This window comes from Typopeltis vanoorti, chromosome 16 (genome assembly GCF_054136105.1).
Source record: "Typopeltis vanoorti isolate ZY-2024b chromosome 16, IOZ_Tvanoo_1.0, whole genome shotgun sequence".
Lineage (NCBI taxonomy): Eukaryota > Metazoa > Arthropoda > Arachnida > Uropygi > Thelyphonidae > Typopeltis > Typopeltis vanoorti.
The window spans coordinates 21088484-21105204 of NC_143564.1; the positions used below are offsets into that span (position 1 = coordinate 21088484).

Consider the following 16721-nt stretch of genomic DNA (forward strand, 5'->3'; position numbering starts at 1 on the left):
AGAATACCAATAATCTCCTAAGCTAAGCAAACACATCAGGATAATATCCTTTGTTATATCCTTAATATCCTCAATCAAGTCACAAATAAAGCAACAGGATGAAAAATAGCAATAATCTCCTAAGCTAGTAAACACAAAATATTATAACACGAAACCTATATGTTGGATACAGAACCATCAAGAATAGGCCAGTATTCTTTAAGCAAGATTACAGGGCTCAAAAATAACAGGATTCCAGAGAATTAAACTCTAGCCTATAGCTAGTGATGTAGTTCTACTTAAATGCATTTGTGTGTGTGCTTAGTTTTAATTTTATATCTCCCTCACTAGAGGTCAGGCTAAGGTCAACATTTAACCAAAATAGTAATAATTCTGTATTGTTATCCATGTGTTAAGACTTAAGTGCTGAGAGGACATCATGTTGGAAGTTGAATGGAGTATTTATAGTACTAAGAAAGCATCAAAAATTAATTTTACAAACAAATAGAGAGAACTACTATGGGTTCTCCCTTCTCATCCCCTACTTGCCAATTTTTACATGGAAAACTTTGAAAAATGAGCCCCCCCCCTCCTCCCTCGAACCCTCTATCTGGCTAAGATATGTAAATGGTGTGTTTGCTATTTGGTCTCATGGCCTAGCACATTAGACTCCTTTCTCTTTCACCTCAATAGTCTACATTCAAGAATCCAGTTTACGATAGAAGAGGAAATTAACAATAGTTAACCCTGCCTTACTTAGTGACATGCCTTTTGAATGATGTAACCTCTCCATACTGAAAACCCACTCACACAGGCAAATACATTCACAAACTTTTTCGCTCCTCCCAACAATATGATGTATCATTAAAGCTAACCAAATAGAGCCTACAATCTTTGTGGAGCCTTTTTTTCACAGAACTCAACCATACACATAACACCTTCCTATCCAATGGCTATAGTTCTTACAGGATTAAAAAAAAAAAACATAATCAATTCTCCCCTCCTCCAATCCTCAGCCATCCCTTCAGAAGATTTTCAAAACTGTCATCACCATCCCCTATGTCCATGGTACATCAGAAAATATAACCAGGTCTTTTAAAAAGTACATAACTTTTAAGCCCGACTGGAAACTTGCTACCATTATATCTGTTCTACCAAAGATCAGCTCCCTCCTCTCTTAGTCCTTGGAATATATAAAGTACCCTGTTCTTGCAAGTTGGTTTACTTCAGGCAGATAAGTAGATCAGCCACCATCATTTAGATTAACACAAAACTTTGCATCTGCAATCATAACTATGATCAATCTAGTCTTGTGGACCATGGTATTGGATACCACTCATATGATCTTCTGGAAGAAAACCACCATACTCTATCACAAATTTAAAATTTACATTTTTGAAAAATTTAAATTTAATAAAGAAAGACTATTTTCAGAATCTGCAGCAGCACTCAGAAATCAACAAAATTTAAACAATATGGGTGCATAAAACTTCCCAAAATTTGGAAAACATTTATCATCAGAGATCCCAATTTATATTCTAAGCCACCTACAAATGCCCATAGAAGATGCATCACCTAGATAGGACTTTAGAGTCGTCATACCATGTGTTTCATTGAGTATTGTGTTGCCATTGTGTGTGTGCATGTGTATGTTGCAAGTGTTATTTGTACTCTCTAAAGATGTCTCAGTGACTGACATGAAATATTAAAAGCATTAAAATTAGTTTAATCCTTAGTGCCATCAGTAATCCATTAAAAAGTTGAGATTTCTTAAAAGGAATTATGGATGCTAATTGCAGATATAAAAACTCAAATTTATATGTGGTGTGTGTGTGTGTGTAATTGATCTTTCCCCCTATTTACAAACTGTTTATTGTCATACAGTTGACAGTCAAATTAGGACGAGCACTTCGTAAAGGAGAATATAGAGTCAAAGTATACCAGCTGCTATTGAATGATCCTGAGGTAAGCTAACTTTTTTCCTTAGACTTTTCTCAACTGCTTTAGATTTTCTGTAACATCTTATCCCAGATTTTCAGTGTTAGTAGAGTAATTTGCATACCTTTCAATCTCCTTAGGTTGAAGAATGTTTACTGTAAATAACCATGAAAACAGGATTACTTCTGTTTATTTATTTACTTTGACTAGTTTTACATCCACTATGGAACACATCTTCTGGAGAAGAAATATACTGCAGGCATTATAAATCAGAGTAAAGTAATACTATTTAAACAAAAGAGGTGGTTGCATCAGGACATAACAGTTATTTGGATGTATTCTATTTCATTTGTATCAGATATGAATATGATGAAATGCATCACAGTTTGCTCTGATTTGTTATATTTGCTATATATTTATTTTTCTGAAGAAGCATGCCATAAGGAACTTGAAACAGTGGAGTAATAAAGAAAAATTTTCCTGTTTTTGTGTGGTTATGTCCAGAATATCTCTTTTAACATGAATGAAACCACAGAAGTTTATGGACAATTCAAACTATTTCTCAAAATAAGGGATAGAATAGTTGGTTAGAATCAATAAATGCTAAGATGGGAAAGTGTTAATTCATGTTTCTACTCTTTTTCTGGAAAGTACACTTTCCAGATTTGGAAAGTGTAATATAATTCACAAATTATAAATGAGATTTCAGCATAATGAAAGTTAATGAAATAAGAGGAAATGTTTTACGAAAAGTGGTGTACTGGTAATGTGATATTTATCATATCTCTCTCACCTATCCACTATACTCCATATTTTATGCTGTATATTCATTTATTTTATGCTCTGTATTCCTTCAAGCACTCCTGATATGCTACATGAGTGATGAAGTGATTTTAGAGTTACATTGATTATTGCAGAGTCTCACTGTATCTTCCATGTCCCTCCCAATTTCTGCTTACTTTAAACAACCACAAAATGCCAAGTAAAGAGAATAAGATTACATGCAAGAAAAAAGCAGACCTCCCAAAACCTTTTCCAGATTCACTTTACAATTATGATTCTAAGCTCTGATGTTTATTCCCATTTGCAAGACTGCACTTGTTTTTCCTAACGGCAACTCAACTATTACTACTTATTTTAATTTTCAAAGTTACACATTCTTTTCATCTTAAAGGTAACATTTGTGAACCATATTCTTAGAACCATGTCAGAGGGAGTCCAACTAAGAATGTTTTCTTCTTTGAACTAAATATTTCTTTTCTTTATTCTCTTAAATTTATTTTTTTGTCTCGATTCGACCAGCTATATGTGCTGTAATTGAGAGGACCTGGTCACGGAAGTTTATCGGATTAAATTATTGTGGAATAAAATGCTGCAAGCCAGCCCTGTGCATGTTCTCCCAGGTTGTTTTTTAATAAACTCTGGGAGGATGCCCAAAGTATGTCAAATTACATTCACAAGGAATCTGGTAAAGAACCAGCTAACAATAGAGGTGATAGTTTGTCTTTTGTAGATGGTTGCAGATGAGAAATTTTGTTGATAGGAAAATATGTGGGAATAAGGTGTATTTCTTCAAAATTCTACCAACCAATCAGTTTAAAGATATCAGAAATATACAGGATTGGAACCCTGTAGTCTGTTGAAGAATCCTTTGGTGTTGGAACATAGGATTCAGTTATCTGCTGGATTTAATGAGGGTTGTAACCATTTAATTACATTAAAGTTTTGATAACGAGAAGTTCTTGTTGTAGGCTTGAGGGAGAGGAGCATACATATTGTGCTCTATTAATTACTTGATAACACCAATTTTTTGAGAGGTGTGATGAGTAGATGTTTGATGAATGTATCTGCCAGTAAAGGTAGGTTTTTGATAAACACCGGCTGACAGGTACTGGCTGATAAGTACTGGAGGCTGTGCGAGTAAAAAGGCTGTCCAAGAATGGCAAACTACTAGCATTTTCTTGTTACTCGGTAAATTGAAAATGCGTGAATGTGAAAGTTATTGATCTGACATAGGAAAGTGGTAAGTTCATTTTCAGAATGAGGCCAATCAGCAAAAACATCATCGACATAACGAAACGAAAGAGAGGGTTGGGGATGAATGGATGAGACAAGAGTATCTTCCAGATGGTTCAAAAAATAGTTTGCCAAAGGTGGAAACAGAGGGCTACCCATGGCAGTACCTTCAACCTGTCTGTAGATCTTGCTTTTCCAGCTGACATATCCTGATTGCATAACATGTTCAAAGATCTTCACATCGGGAGGGAAATCATCATATAGTAAACTAAATGTGTCAGCTAATGGAATGTTGGTGAAAAGGGAAACAATGTCAGTGCTGACTAGCAAATCCAACTGTTGTATTTGAATATTCTTGATTTTTTCATGGAACGTTAAAGAAATTTATCAATTCTATAAGCGGGAGGGTCAGCACAATTCATAGTGGGTCTTACTGGATAACCTTCTTTATGAATTTTTGGGAGACCATATAAATGATGAGTCATTCCAAAATGAGTGCATAATTTATCCGAAGTATTTGATCCCAACTAACAACTTCATCAAGAAGCTTATTTAATTGTTTAATTTTGTGTTTTTGTAGGGTTATAACTTATTTCTTGATAAGTGGAAGTATCCTGTAAACAGCAGTCTATCTTACCCTCATAGTTGAAATTATCTATAACCATTACAGCTTTTCCTTTATCCGAAGAAGATAGACTTTTCATTGATGAGAGGAAGGTAGACTGCATTTTATAGGATATCTCCACCATAGTTATACCACAGGTACCTTTAAAGATTAGGTGAAAATTCTTGTTGGAGTAATTTGATGGTATCTGACAGTCTTATCTCAAGTATCATGAGCCTGAACAATCAGGACTTGCTGAACATTCCTTCTCTACTGAAGACAGAGTTTTCTGGAATATGACTAGAATCCTTCATGAGAGCAGATTCTTATGGAAAATCTTTATAAGGAAACTTTTGAAAAGTCACTCCACTGCCCAAACCTAAGTAGATCTGATGGTCTACATTTTCTCCTTTATGGGATATAGTACTTTTTCAATCTACTAATCTTACTTGATTTGTTTTAACTCGTTGACACTGAACCATCAGTTCACCGTCAATAATCTCCACAGCTGATACTGTACATGTATGATGCCAACACTGTCTGCAGGAACTCCTTTCAGCGTATGTAGGTTGATTTTGCTTTGGGCAGGTGCATTTTCACACAGTCTATTCCTGAATAAAAACAAATCCATAAAAAGAATGATGTAATTATTAAGAAGAATGAATGATTAAAAGAGTATTATTATGTCTCCAATTATCAGTTTACTTCAAATGAAACTGAACAATATGTTTTCAAGAGGACTATTTGCCATTGTTTCCATATGTGTTTCCTATATGTTGACTTTCTCCACAATAGAAATGAAACATTAGTTTGCGTTTTCAATAACAGAAGGCTAATAAATTGCACTTTCTTCCAATTACTTCCTAGAATAGCTAATTTATGCACTATTTAAAGCTACATAACTTAAATATTCCAGTTTCTGAAACAAATCCATTTGGTTCTTAGGGAAAACAGTTCGGATTTAGTTATCATTAAAGCTGAGAAAACTAAATCTAATAATGATTGTCATCATCATCTATATGCACTATTTAAAGCTACATAACTTAAATATTCCAGTTTCTGAAACAAATCCATTTGGTTCTTAGGGAAAACAGTTCGGATTTAGTTATCATTAAAGCTGAGAAAACTAAATCTAATAATGATTGTCATCATCATCATCATCAAATTCCTGCCATGTACCCTCAAGGGGTGTACAGGATATGACAGTACTACATGAAAAAATTACATCATTACTAACTTCCTATCTACAATTTTCCTCCAAATCAGTCTGTTACTTGTCAACACTCCAACATTATCAGATCTTAATGATATAATCACGTAATCACAAGAAAGATATTTATTTAACCAAATATTTCGGTCTGGAAATAGCAGACCATCGTCGGTGGTATTACAAGAACAGTTTAAAAAATATACAAGCTAGAATACTAACAATAGATCGTTGAAATTAGAACATGCCGCGTGATGTTATATCACTAAGTATGAAACGAAATATTTTGAAGTAGAAACATGATTGAATTTGCTATTAAAAAAAAAAAAAAAAAATTAATGAGTAATCTTGATTAGGCTTTTTTTTTTTTTTTTTTTTTTTTTTTATTTTTTTTTTTATAGCAAATTCAATCATGTTTCTACTTCAAAATATTTCGTTTCATACTTAGTGATATAACATCACGCGGCATGTTCTAATTTCAACGATCTATTGTTAGTATTCTAGCTTGTATATTTTTTAAACTGTTCTTGTAATACCACCGACGATGGTCTGCTATTTCCAGACCGAAATATTTGGTTAAATAAATATCTTTCTTGTGATTACGTGATTATATCATTCAGTCTTATGTCGCAAGTATCCTTAAAACAACAAATTATCAGATCTTATATTTCTATCGTCTAAGGCACTTTGTACCGTATCAATCCACCTATATCTTGGTCTTCCTCTGGGTCGTTTTCCTGCCAACCTGGCAGAGAACACTTGTTTTGCTAATCTTTCCTCTCCCATTCTATTTAAGTGACCATACCATCTGAGATTAGCTCTGCTAATGCATTCCTGGATGCTGACAATGTCAAGTTCTTTCCTAATATCCTCATTTTTAATATGATATTGCCATTGATGCCATCTGTTCACGCCTCTAATCTTTCTCAGGACTCTCATATCTGCGGTCTCTAGTCTTTGGTCAAGTGTTTTACTTCTGACCCAGCTCTCAGATCCATAAGTTAAAATTGGTTTGAACACAGTCTTGTATACAGCTAATTTAATGTTCCGACTAATTTCTTTCTTATTCCATATGAATTTATTCAATTGACTTCCCACGATACCAGCTTTGCTGATTCTGTTGTCTATTTCTATATTTAGTTTACCATCTTCAGTAAAAATTGTGCCTAAGTATAATAAATTTAGTTTAATCCTTTATCCAAGTGTGAGCAAACAAAGTTTGCGCCTGAAAGTATCTTCAGGACTGGGTTAAGGTGGTACACACCAGGGCAACTCGTTGCAAAGGTGGAGCAAGCTACCAACACTCCTATCTTAGTATCTCCTATAATGCAAAACACATCTCCTTGCGGATATGTCTAATGTTATGCATTAAGGGAAGGGCCAAAGTAGCTGAAATGTTTTACTTGTTCCACAGGTTCTCCATTCACAACACAGTTGACATTTTCAATGATTCTGCCTATTTTCATTGTCTTTGTCTTTTTATTGCTGACCTTCATACCATATCTATTACAACAGCTATTCAATTTAGTCAGAGAATCTTGCAGACTTGTAGCGGATTTATTTAGAAGTATAACATCATCCGCATAAAGCCAAGAGCTGACATTAACATCTCTAATTTTGATATCAGGTTTAATACCACATTCCTTCATAATGTGATCCATATAGATAATGAATAACAGAGGGGATAATGTACATCCTTGTCTCACACCAGATTTAACATTAAACCATCTTCCTGTACTTCCTTCAATTCTAACTGCTGACTCACAACTCAAATAAAGACTAAGTATTGCTTGATATAATGCCCCATTGACACTATATAATTGCAGCGTATTGAATAGCTTCTCTCTTGGCACCTTGTCATATGCCTTTTCCAAATCGACAAAACTTAAATACAGATCTTTGTTATATTTATTCCCATGCTTTCTCGACTATTTGTCGTAAAGTGAATATCCGATCCTGACAGCCTCTATTTGGCCTGAATCCAGCTTGTTCTTCACCAAGCTTTTCTTCCACAATTCTTCTCAACCGTTTCTCAAGTATACTTGCATAGATCTTGCCAGGAACACTCAGTAGGGAAATACCTCTGTAATTCTCACATTTAGTTTTATTTCCCTTTTTATATATGGGTACTATGAGAGCTCTACTCCAATCATCGGGAATTCGTCCCTCTGTCCAGGCTTTCTGAACTATGCAGTGCAGCCACTGTAAGACTCTTATACCACCATACATCAGCATTTCTGGTCGAATATCATCTACTCCTGCTGCCTTTCCACATTTCAAGCGTTTGATGGCTTTTTCTACTTCAAGTATGGATATGTATTCCTGACTGCATGCCTGGTCAGTGTTTTTTTATCACTGTGCTGTCATCACTGCTTGTTTCATTTAGCAGTTTTTCAAAGTAATTACTCCATACTTCAAGGATATCTTTTTCTCCTGTTTTCATTTCACCTTTATCATCTCTAATTCCTTTTACAGCACTCTTTCCTCCATTCCTAAGCTTCTTCAACAACCTCCAGAATATTTTGCCACCTTCTTGATATTTATTTTCTATATTCTTGCCAAAGTCCTCCCATGACTTTTGTTTAGCTAGTTTTACACACTGTTTAGCTTTCTTACATTTGTCTCTGTATTCTGTAAGAGTAAAAGCTGACTTATTTGCCAGGAACTTTTGATATGCTTTCTTCTTTTCCTTCACTGCCTCTTTAACTTCCTGTGTCCACCAGGGAGTTCTGATTTTTTTATCCTTGCACACAACCTCACCACATGCCTCTCTGGCAGAATCAATCAATGTTTCCTTCAGAGTTTGCCACTGAATCTCCAAGGTTTGATTCCTGTTTTCAAACTCTTTCATTTTCTTTTCAATAATATTTCTGTATTTTAGTCTACAGTTCACATCTGAGAGCTGCTCAACTTTTATTCGCTTTAAAACTTTCTTACATGTTATTCTTTTCAATATGAAATTCAATTTTATCCTGCTCAAGACTAAATAGTGATCACTTCCAATTTCAAATCCTCTGTACACTCTGGTGTCCTGCACCAGGGAGAAAACATCACTATCAACAATCACATAGTCAATGAGACTTTTCTTATTCCTAGCCTCTTCTCTCCATGTGAATTTGTGCACATTTTTATGTTGGAACATGGTGTTAGTAATAACCAGTCCATGTCCTGAGCAGAAATCCAACAGATATTTGCCATTATTATTAGCTTTGCTCTTTTCTCCAAATTTTCCCAAAATATTTTTGTATGTCTCACAATCATTTCCTACTCTACTATTTAGATTCCCAACAAGGATCAACTTTTCCTTTTTCATTGTGTCAGTTGCTTTTTCTAGAGCCTCAAAAACTTCCTCCACTTCTACCTTAGTAGAACCTTCTGTGGGACCATAGGCACAAATAAGTCTCATTGTCCAGTTCCCCATTCTCATATTTGCCCACATTACTCTACTTGAGACTGACTGCCATTCAAGAAGATTAGCCTCGTATTTTGTGTTGAATACTATGGCTACTCCTTCTTTTCCTTGATTGTCATTGCCTGAATATAACATTTTGTATTTATTGCTCAGAAAGATCTCGCCAGTTTTGGTCTTTTTTGTTTCAGTCACCCCTATTATGTCGATCTGGTACTTATCTAATTCCTCAGCTAGCTCCATTTCTTTGCCATTCAGGCTTCTTATGTTGATAGTACCGATCTTTAACTCTGGTGATGTTGAGTTGGGGTTTGTTTTCAGATTTGTTCCAGTAGCTGACTTTTCGCTGTTCGCCCTGGTTCCCTGGCGAAAACAACGGGGGCCTTGTTTAACCGGGCGACGCCCCAGCCGGCATGAAATTTTGTCATGTTGTACCATCATTTTTTATTTTGGTTTAACCAATAAGAATACAATTTGGTCGGCTAAATCCCAAATTGCCAGCCCATCCTCGTTCGTTCAGTATCAAAGTAGATACCCAACAGGGTGCACCACGAGAAGGTGAGGATTGGACATTAGGTCAGAAGCCCTGGTCGGTTCTCCGCATTCCTTTAAAGGCTATGTGGAGGTCTCCTCTCAGTTATACAGCTTTGACCCTTAAGCACCCCAATAATGATTGTAAATACTGTAAACAATATTTACAGTCATTATCAGAGATCACAATAATAGTCAACTTATCCAGTTCTGTAAGCTATTATTAGACAAAAGAACAAAATTCGTATTACTCTAGACCACCTAGGATGTGTGATACTCCAAATTGTTATACATATAAATATATGTTTATGGAGAGGAGGATTTCTGAATTATGTAGCTGACCCTGATGTTAGTAGGATTTGATAAAAGCTTCATTCCTTTAGCCAGAGTAATGAGTAGATATGTATGAATTGTATTAGAATTCTGATATCTTCTTGGGCACCTTTGCAAAAGTAAGTAGTATTATGATGTGTAATCACTTCTTTTAACTTAATTCAGTTGTCACTTTATTATAGAAAGTGAATTACTATGCAAGATCTGCCCGTCATAAAGCCATGATGTCCTCCTCTCCACAGAGTATCATGTTCCTTCCCACCATTCTGAATTCTGGTCTTAACCAGTTTTCTACCTTAACCACCACTCATAATCTACTAGTAATAGCTTCTCTTCCATAAAATTAAATAAGACTATCTATCAGTGATCATCATACTTTTGGCACTCATTATTCATCCCTGGTCCTTGATTAAAGGCAGAACTAACCTAAATCACAAGGTTAGATTATGGTCTGAGATACACATAAGCAGAAAGACTACACAGCAGTGATCTAGTGTCTGCTTAATTTTGACTGAGCTATATGAAATGCATTCTTCCTTTTCTTATGATAATTATAATATTTGATTTTTTTTTTTATCCTAGTTGAACTAAATGATTATTAAGTAAAATGAACTGCTGAATAACATGATTTTCAAATTATTATATTATGTCTTGCTTTCACCAAAAGAGATTCCATTTGTGTATGTTTAGCCATGCCGGTTCCTTATTGACTGGATTTTTTCAAAAGGAATGACAGTTTTGGAAGCAAAGAAAGAAATTCTTCCTGAAATATTGAGAAAATATAATATGGAAATTCCTTTGAATTTGTAAGTCTTTTCTATTTGTTCATTTACAGTAATTTATTTTTGTTACATATGTGTTATATGTCATCATATTATTTATATATATATATATATATATATATATATATATATATATGACTGTATGTATGCATTTTTTAAACAATTGCTCAGTAGTTTAGTTTATAGAATTCAAAGTAGGAAATATATATATATAGTTAGTTTATGACTCATATGAGAACTTGATAGTCGTTAGATTAAATGAAAATATGTTAACTTCTCTCTACCATGAAACTTATCAAACATAAACCTTGTGCAAAACATAATTTACAAACTAGTTGAGCAGAAATTTTACCACTTGAGTACAAATAATGTCTTACCACTCATATTGGAAACTATAATGGAATTATCATAGTATTTGCAAAAATCTTATTAGAAGTTTCTAGTATGCAAGCAAATTAAAATAATGATATTGGATGCCCAGTTTTCAAAAGTTCTGACTGTTCTACTCATTGAAATAAATCGATGACAGCAGTACAAAAAAAAGATCTATGTGAAAAGCTCATTAACACAACTGTTTACTGTGTCCACCAGTCATCATTACATTCCCTTCTTCCTTGCCTCATATGTTTATGGAATGACATGGTTCTAGGAAGTTTGTAACTATACTGGGTAATATTACCAATATGACGTTGTTCATGTAAAATACTTGTTCACTATGTAAGTACTTACTTCTACTTATATAGTGCACAAGTATTTTACACGAATGACAATGTCATATTGGCAATTTTACAAAGTATAATTACAAACTTCCTAGAACCATGTCATTCCATAAACATATGAGACAAAGAAGAAGGGAATGTAATGATGACTGGTGGACATAGTAAACAGTTGTGTTAATGAGCTTTCCACATTAGATCCTTTTTTGTACTATTTTTGTATGCAGCACTTTCAACATATTTTAGGTTTATTTTGCAAAATACCATTTTCATTTCATTTTGTCAATTTGTATCCAAGGTAAATCCAGACTTTGGCTGGAGAGATTTTATTGATATTCAGCATTTAGGATTGTTGCAAAAACTTTACCTTATATATACGAGGGTAGTCTGAAACGTTCTCAGCCTAACAATGAAAAAACAAATTTATAATTTCAAAATTATTTTTATTTTTCAACATAATCTCCCTTAAGACTAATACATTTATTCCAGCAATGCTCCAGTGCCATTATCCTGTCCTTGTAGTGGTTCTCAATAAGATCTGCAAAATACCCCTCTACATTTGCAATCACCTCTTGATTCGAAGAAAAACACTGTCCAGCAAGGAAGAGTTTTAGTTTTGGGAAGAGATAGAAGTCAGAGTTAGCCAAATCTGGGGAGTAGGGTGGATGTTCCAACAATTCACAGTCCCGATCCCTTAATTTTCCCATTGTCAAAAACCTTTGTGGGCAGGTGCATTGTCCAGATGAAAGATGATTCTTTTCTTCTGCAACCCGGGTCTTTTCTCACAAATTTTTTCATCTAGTCTGGTTAAAAGATCGGAATAATATTCTCCAGTTATTGTTTTACCCTTTTCAAGATAATTAATAAACAAAATGCCTTTAGCATCCCAAAACACAGATGCCATGACCTCTCCTGCTGATGGAACCGACTTCGTCTTCTTTGGCACTCAACAACCGGCTTCTGTCCACTGTTTTGACTGCTATTTGGATTCTGGCTTGTCATGGTGAATCCAAGTCTCATCCATAGTAATAAATCGATGCAAAAAATCAGTTTTATTCTTGTTAAAAAAACGTTTAATTTTCTTGACTAAAAAGCTCTGGAAAGACTTTTATTTGGATTATATTGATCAAGTGCATATAATAAACAACTAAACATCAATAATAACAGAGAAGAAAAATCGGGGTTAGCTTTTCATTTCTCAAGAGCGAACCATACCATAGAGTGGGATAGAAACACAATTCCTTACATGGAGGAGGACTTCCACTCCCAAATTTTTAAGGAGGCCACAACAGTTGCCCGCTGTATACAAAACCTTAACAGGAACCAAGGACTAATTTTGCCCGTGATCTGGAAGACCCTTGTCAGATCCTTCAACTCGCCAGAACTGAATTATAGTGCCAACTATAGAACATTCCTAAATAACAAGTGATATCATACATGCTCTATGAATGTATTGTGCATGCTCTGTTCTTTGTTTAATATAATTGGAATCGGTTGATTATAGTTTGTAACAGTTTTTTACTTTTTAGTGCCGTACATCAGTTATGTACCCTGAAGATGCCAACAGACTTAGTTGGTGAAACTAGTTGGTATAACTTAGTTGTTTATTATATGCACTTGATCAATATAATCCCAATAAAAGTCTTTCCACAGTTTTATTCTTGTTAAAGCGCTCCAAGCACTGTTCAGAGATTTTCATGCAAGTGCATTTTTGATCTGCTGTGAGCAAGTATGGCACCAATCTTGCACAAAGCTTTTTCATTTCCAATTCTTCATGCAAAATATATCCTACACATTATTTTGAAATGCCTATAGTCTCAGCAATTTCATGCACTTTGACTCGCCGGTCATCCAATAACATATCATGCTGATCAATGATTTCTGGTGTTGTTACACTTTTTGGACATCCTTAAATGTGCTGAGTTTAAACATGGCCATACCAGCTTTAAAGATGATCCATGAAGAATGTCCAAAAAAGTGTAACACCACCAGAAATCATTGATCAAGTGCACGCTATGGTATTGATATGGCCTGTGGATGACAGGCGAGTCAAAGTGCATGAAATTGCTGAGACCATAGGCATTTCAAAAGAAAGTGTAGGATATATTTTGCATGAAGAATTGGAAATGAAAAAGCTTTGTGCAAGGTGGGGGCCACGCTTGCTCACAGCAGATCAAAAATGCACTCGCATGAAAATCTCTGAACAGTGCTTGGAGCATTTTAACAAGAATAAAACTGATTTTGTGCATCAATTTATTACTATGGATGAGACTTGGATTCACCATGATACACCAGAATCCAAACAGCATTGAAAACAGTGGACAGTAGTCGGTTGTTGAGCACCAAAGAAGACAAAGTCGGTTCCATCAGCAGGAGAGGTCACGGCATCGGTGTTTTGGGATGCTAAAGGCATTTTGTTTATTAATTATCTTGAAAAGGGTAAAACAGTAACCGGGGAATATTATTCCAATCTTTTAACCAGACTAGATGAAAAAATTCGTGAGAAAAGACCCTGTTTGCAGAAGAAAATGATCATCTTTCATCCAGACAATGCACCTGCCCACAAAAGTGTTTTAACAATGGGAAAATTAAGGGATCTGGACTGCGAATTGTTGGAACATCTACCCTTATTCCTCAGATTTGGCTCTCTCTGACTTCTATCTCTTCCCAAAACTAAAACTCTTCCTTGCTGGTCAGCGTTTTTCTTCGAATCAAGAGATGATTGCAGCTGTAGAGGGGTATTTTGCAGATCTTACTAAGAACCACTACAGGGAAGATAATGACACTGGAGCATTGCTGGAATAAATGTATTAGTCTTAAGGGAGACTGTGTTGACAAATAAAAATAATTTTGATATTATAAATTCGTTTTTTCATTGTTAGGCTTAGAACTTTTCAGACCACCCTCGTATATTGTCTATTAGTTTGTAGGTTTAAACTTCCATAGATTCAGTTGCATCTTGATATAAAGATTTCTGGAGAATCCAGATTATTATTATTATTATTATTATCATCATAAATAATAATTAATTTTAGTGCTGTATAAATTATATTATATCTGATATATCTTCCATTCGTCTGAAAACTTTTTTAAGAAAAAAAATGCTTGTTACAAATTTTACTTAATTTGACAGTGTTAGCAGGTGATGAAATGTTGGGCATTATGTGATGTTTAATTATCAAAATTAGTCAGTTATTATTTGTGTATATGTTATTTTTCACAATTTCTTGCATTATGCAATATTTACTGTAAATAGATAAATGGCAGCCATTTTTTATATTAATAATATTTTGCTTTTATTTCCTCCTCCTTTATTTTGATTATTAGTTGCCGACTTAGGAAAAAGAGCTGGAAAAGTCCAGGAACTATATATATGGATAATCAACGTTTTGAAGAAGATATTATTATTTCACCTAACTGGGAAGTTTTCCTTGAAGTACTACAAGGTAAGACATTGTTTTGCTGCTGTCAAAATTCTGGATGAGCATGTCTATGGAATGAACCTTACAAGAACAGGTTGAAGATTTGTGGGTTATAGAAACTGGTTGGCAGGAGTAAAAGGGGGTGATATGATTAAGATGTACAAATTACTGAAGGGTTTTTACATGATTAATACAGAGGATTTTTTTTCAGAACAGGTTTGATGGTGGGAGAACTAGGGACCACCCTTGGAAACTGAGCAAGAGTGTAGTTAACAAGGGTGTTACAACCTTGTTTTTTGCTTGGAGAGTAAAATGCCATCATGCCAAGCACTATGTTGGATAGTGCTTGGCATGATGTTTAGAACCTCACTCAATGAGTCTAAGGACTCCATGGAGTAGCTTATAATAATAATAATAATAATAAAATTAAAGTTATTTGATAATGTGACTAGTGTGCCTATTTGGCACACTAGTTTTTAACAAGTTCATTCCAGTACAGAACACATGTGAATACAAGCATATCAGACACACTGTTTATGCTTGTTGCTTTTGTTTGTTTTTAGTTTAGTCAGCAGCGAAAACCCAAGTTCACACATATAGGTCATGTTGAATCTTAGTAACAGCAACACTCCTTTTTATGACATTATTCCACTCACATTCACCACTCTCTAAGTGAAAAATCTAGTTCTGATACCCTTACTAAACCACACCTCTATTCAAGTTCCATGGATGACCCTTTTTACTCTCCCATCTTTTTTTATTTTTTATATCTGATCCACACATGAAAGGCCACAACACCTATAGAACACTAGTGCCATGTGTGGGCAAGAGGAATAGAAGAAAAGAGGAGGCTGTTCACCATTTTGCTTGAACAGCTGAAGGTTGTAATCTTTGGTGAAGGCAGAGTGGGGGAGGCTGTTCCGAAGGACAGCAATAGATGAAATAAAAGAGGAAGCAGTGAAGTTGGTTCAGTGAGTTTTAAGGTGGGCTGTAAAAGGGTGTTGGTTAGCAGTGGCTCTTGTTTTAATGATTTTGGAGGAGAGTGGAGGAATAATAGTGGCCAATTTAGCAAGGCACTGGCCATAAAATTATCTGTAGAAGAGGCAGTAACTGAATGTCTGTGAGGGATTGAAGTGGGTTTGTGAGAGAGGGACCATTAATTAGCCAGATTTCCTTCTTCTGGATAGAGTCGAGCAATCTTAGAAAGGATTTTGGTGCACCACCCCAAATATGGGAACAATATTCCATGGCTGCATGGATTTGGATTTTGTGTAGAGTTAGCAGCTATGAAGGTGTGAAGTGGTGTCTTGTGCAAAAAAGTACAAGTATTTTGCCAGCTGCAGAAGCTGCAGTTGAAATATGGTTGTGCCAGGAAAGATCAGAGGTGCAAGTCAGTCCAAGACAAGAAATCTGATCATGTTTGGATATATCAGTATTACTTAAGGAAATGAGACGAGATGTGAGCTCTTTCTTGCGAGAGATCAGACAGAACTTAGTTTTGGTCGCATTGAAGTTTACAAGGTTGTCCTTGCCCCATTGGGATAAAGCTAAGAGATCTGAATTCAGTAAAAATCAGTAGTAAAATTTCCTTTTACTATTTGAATTTTTCTGGTTGAATAATATCCAATGTAGCTAAGATTCTACTAACTGCTTTTTCTACCTTCATCTAGACCAGGGTTTCTCATACTTTTTCTACAATGGAACACTTCACAAATCCTGAAATGTTCACTGAACACCTTGCTTATTTTGTAATGTATTATTTAATAAGTAATTGGTAATTTAGC

At 34.9% G+C, this 16721-nt stretch overlaps 1 protein-coding gene across 1 annotated transcript in view; it reads left to right on the forward strand.

The window, feature by feature from the left end:
• Usp47 (ubiquitin specific protease 47) overlaps positions 1-16721 on the forward strand; it is a 572957-nt gene that overhangs the window by 488527 nt on the left and 67709 nt on the right. Inside the window, exons 28-30 of the mRNA XM_090406134.1 lie at positions 1864-1944; positions 10708-10823; positions 14843-14961. Of these exons, the coding sequence (XP_090262260.1) occupies positions 1864-1944; positions 10708-10823; positions 14843-14961 (316 nt within the window). The remainder of the gene's footprint in view (positions 1-1863; positions 1945-10707; positions 10824-14842; positions 14962-16721) is intronic.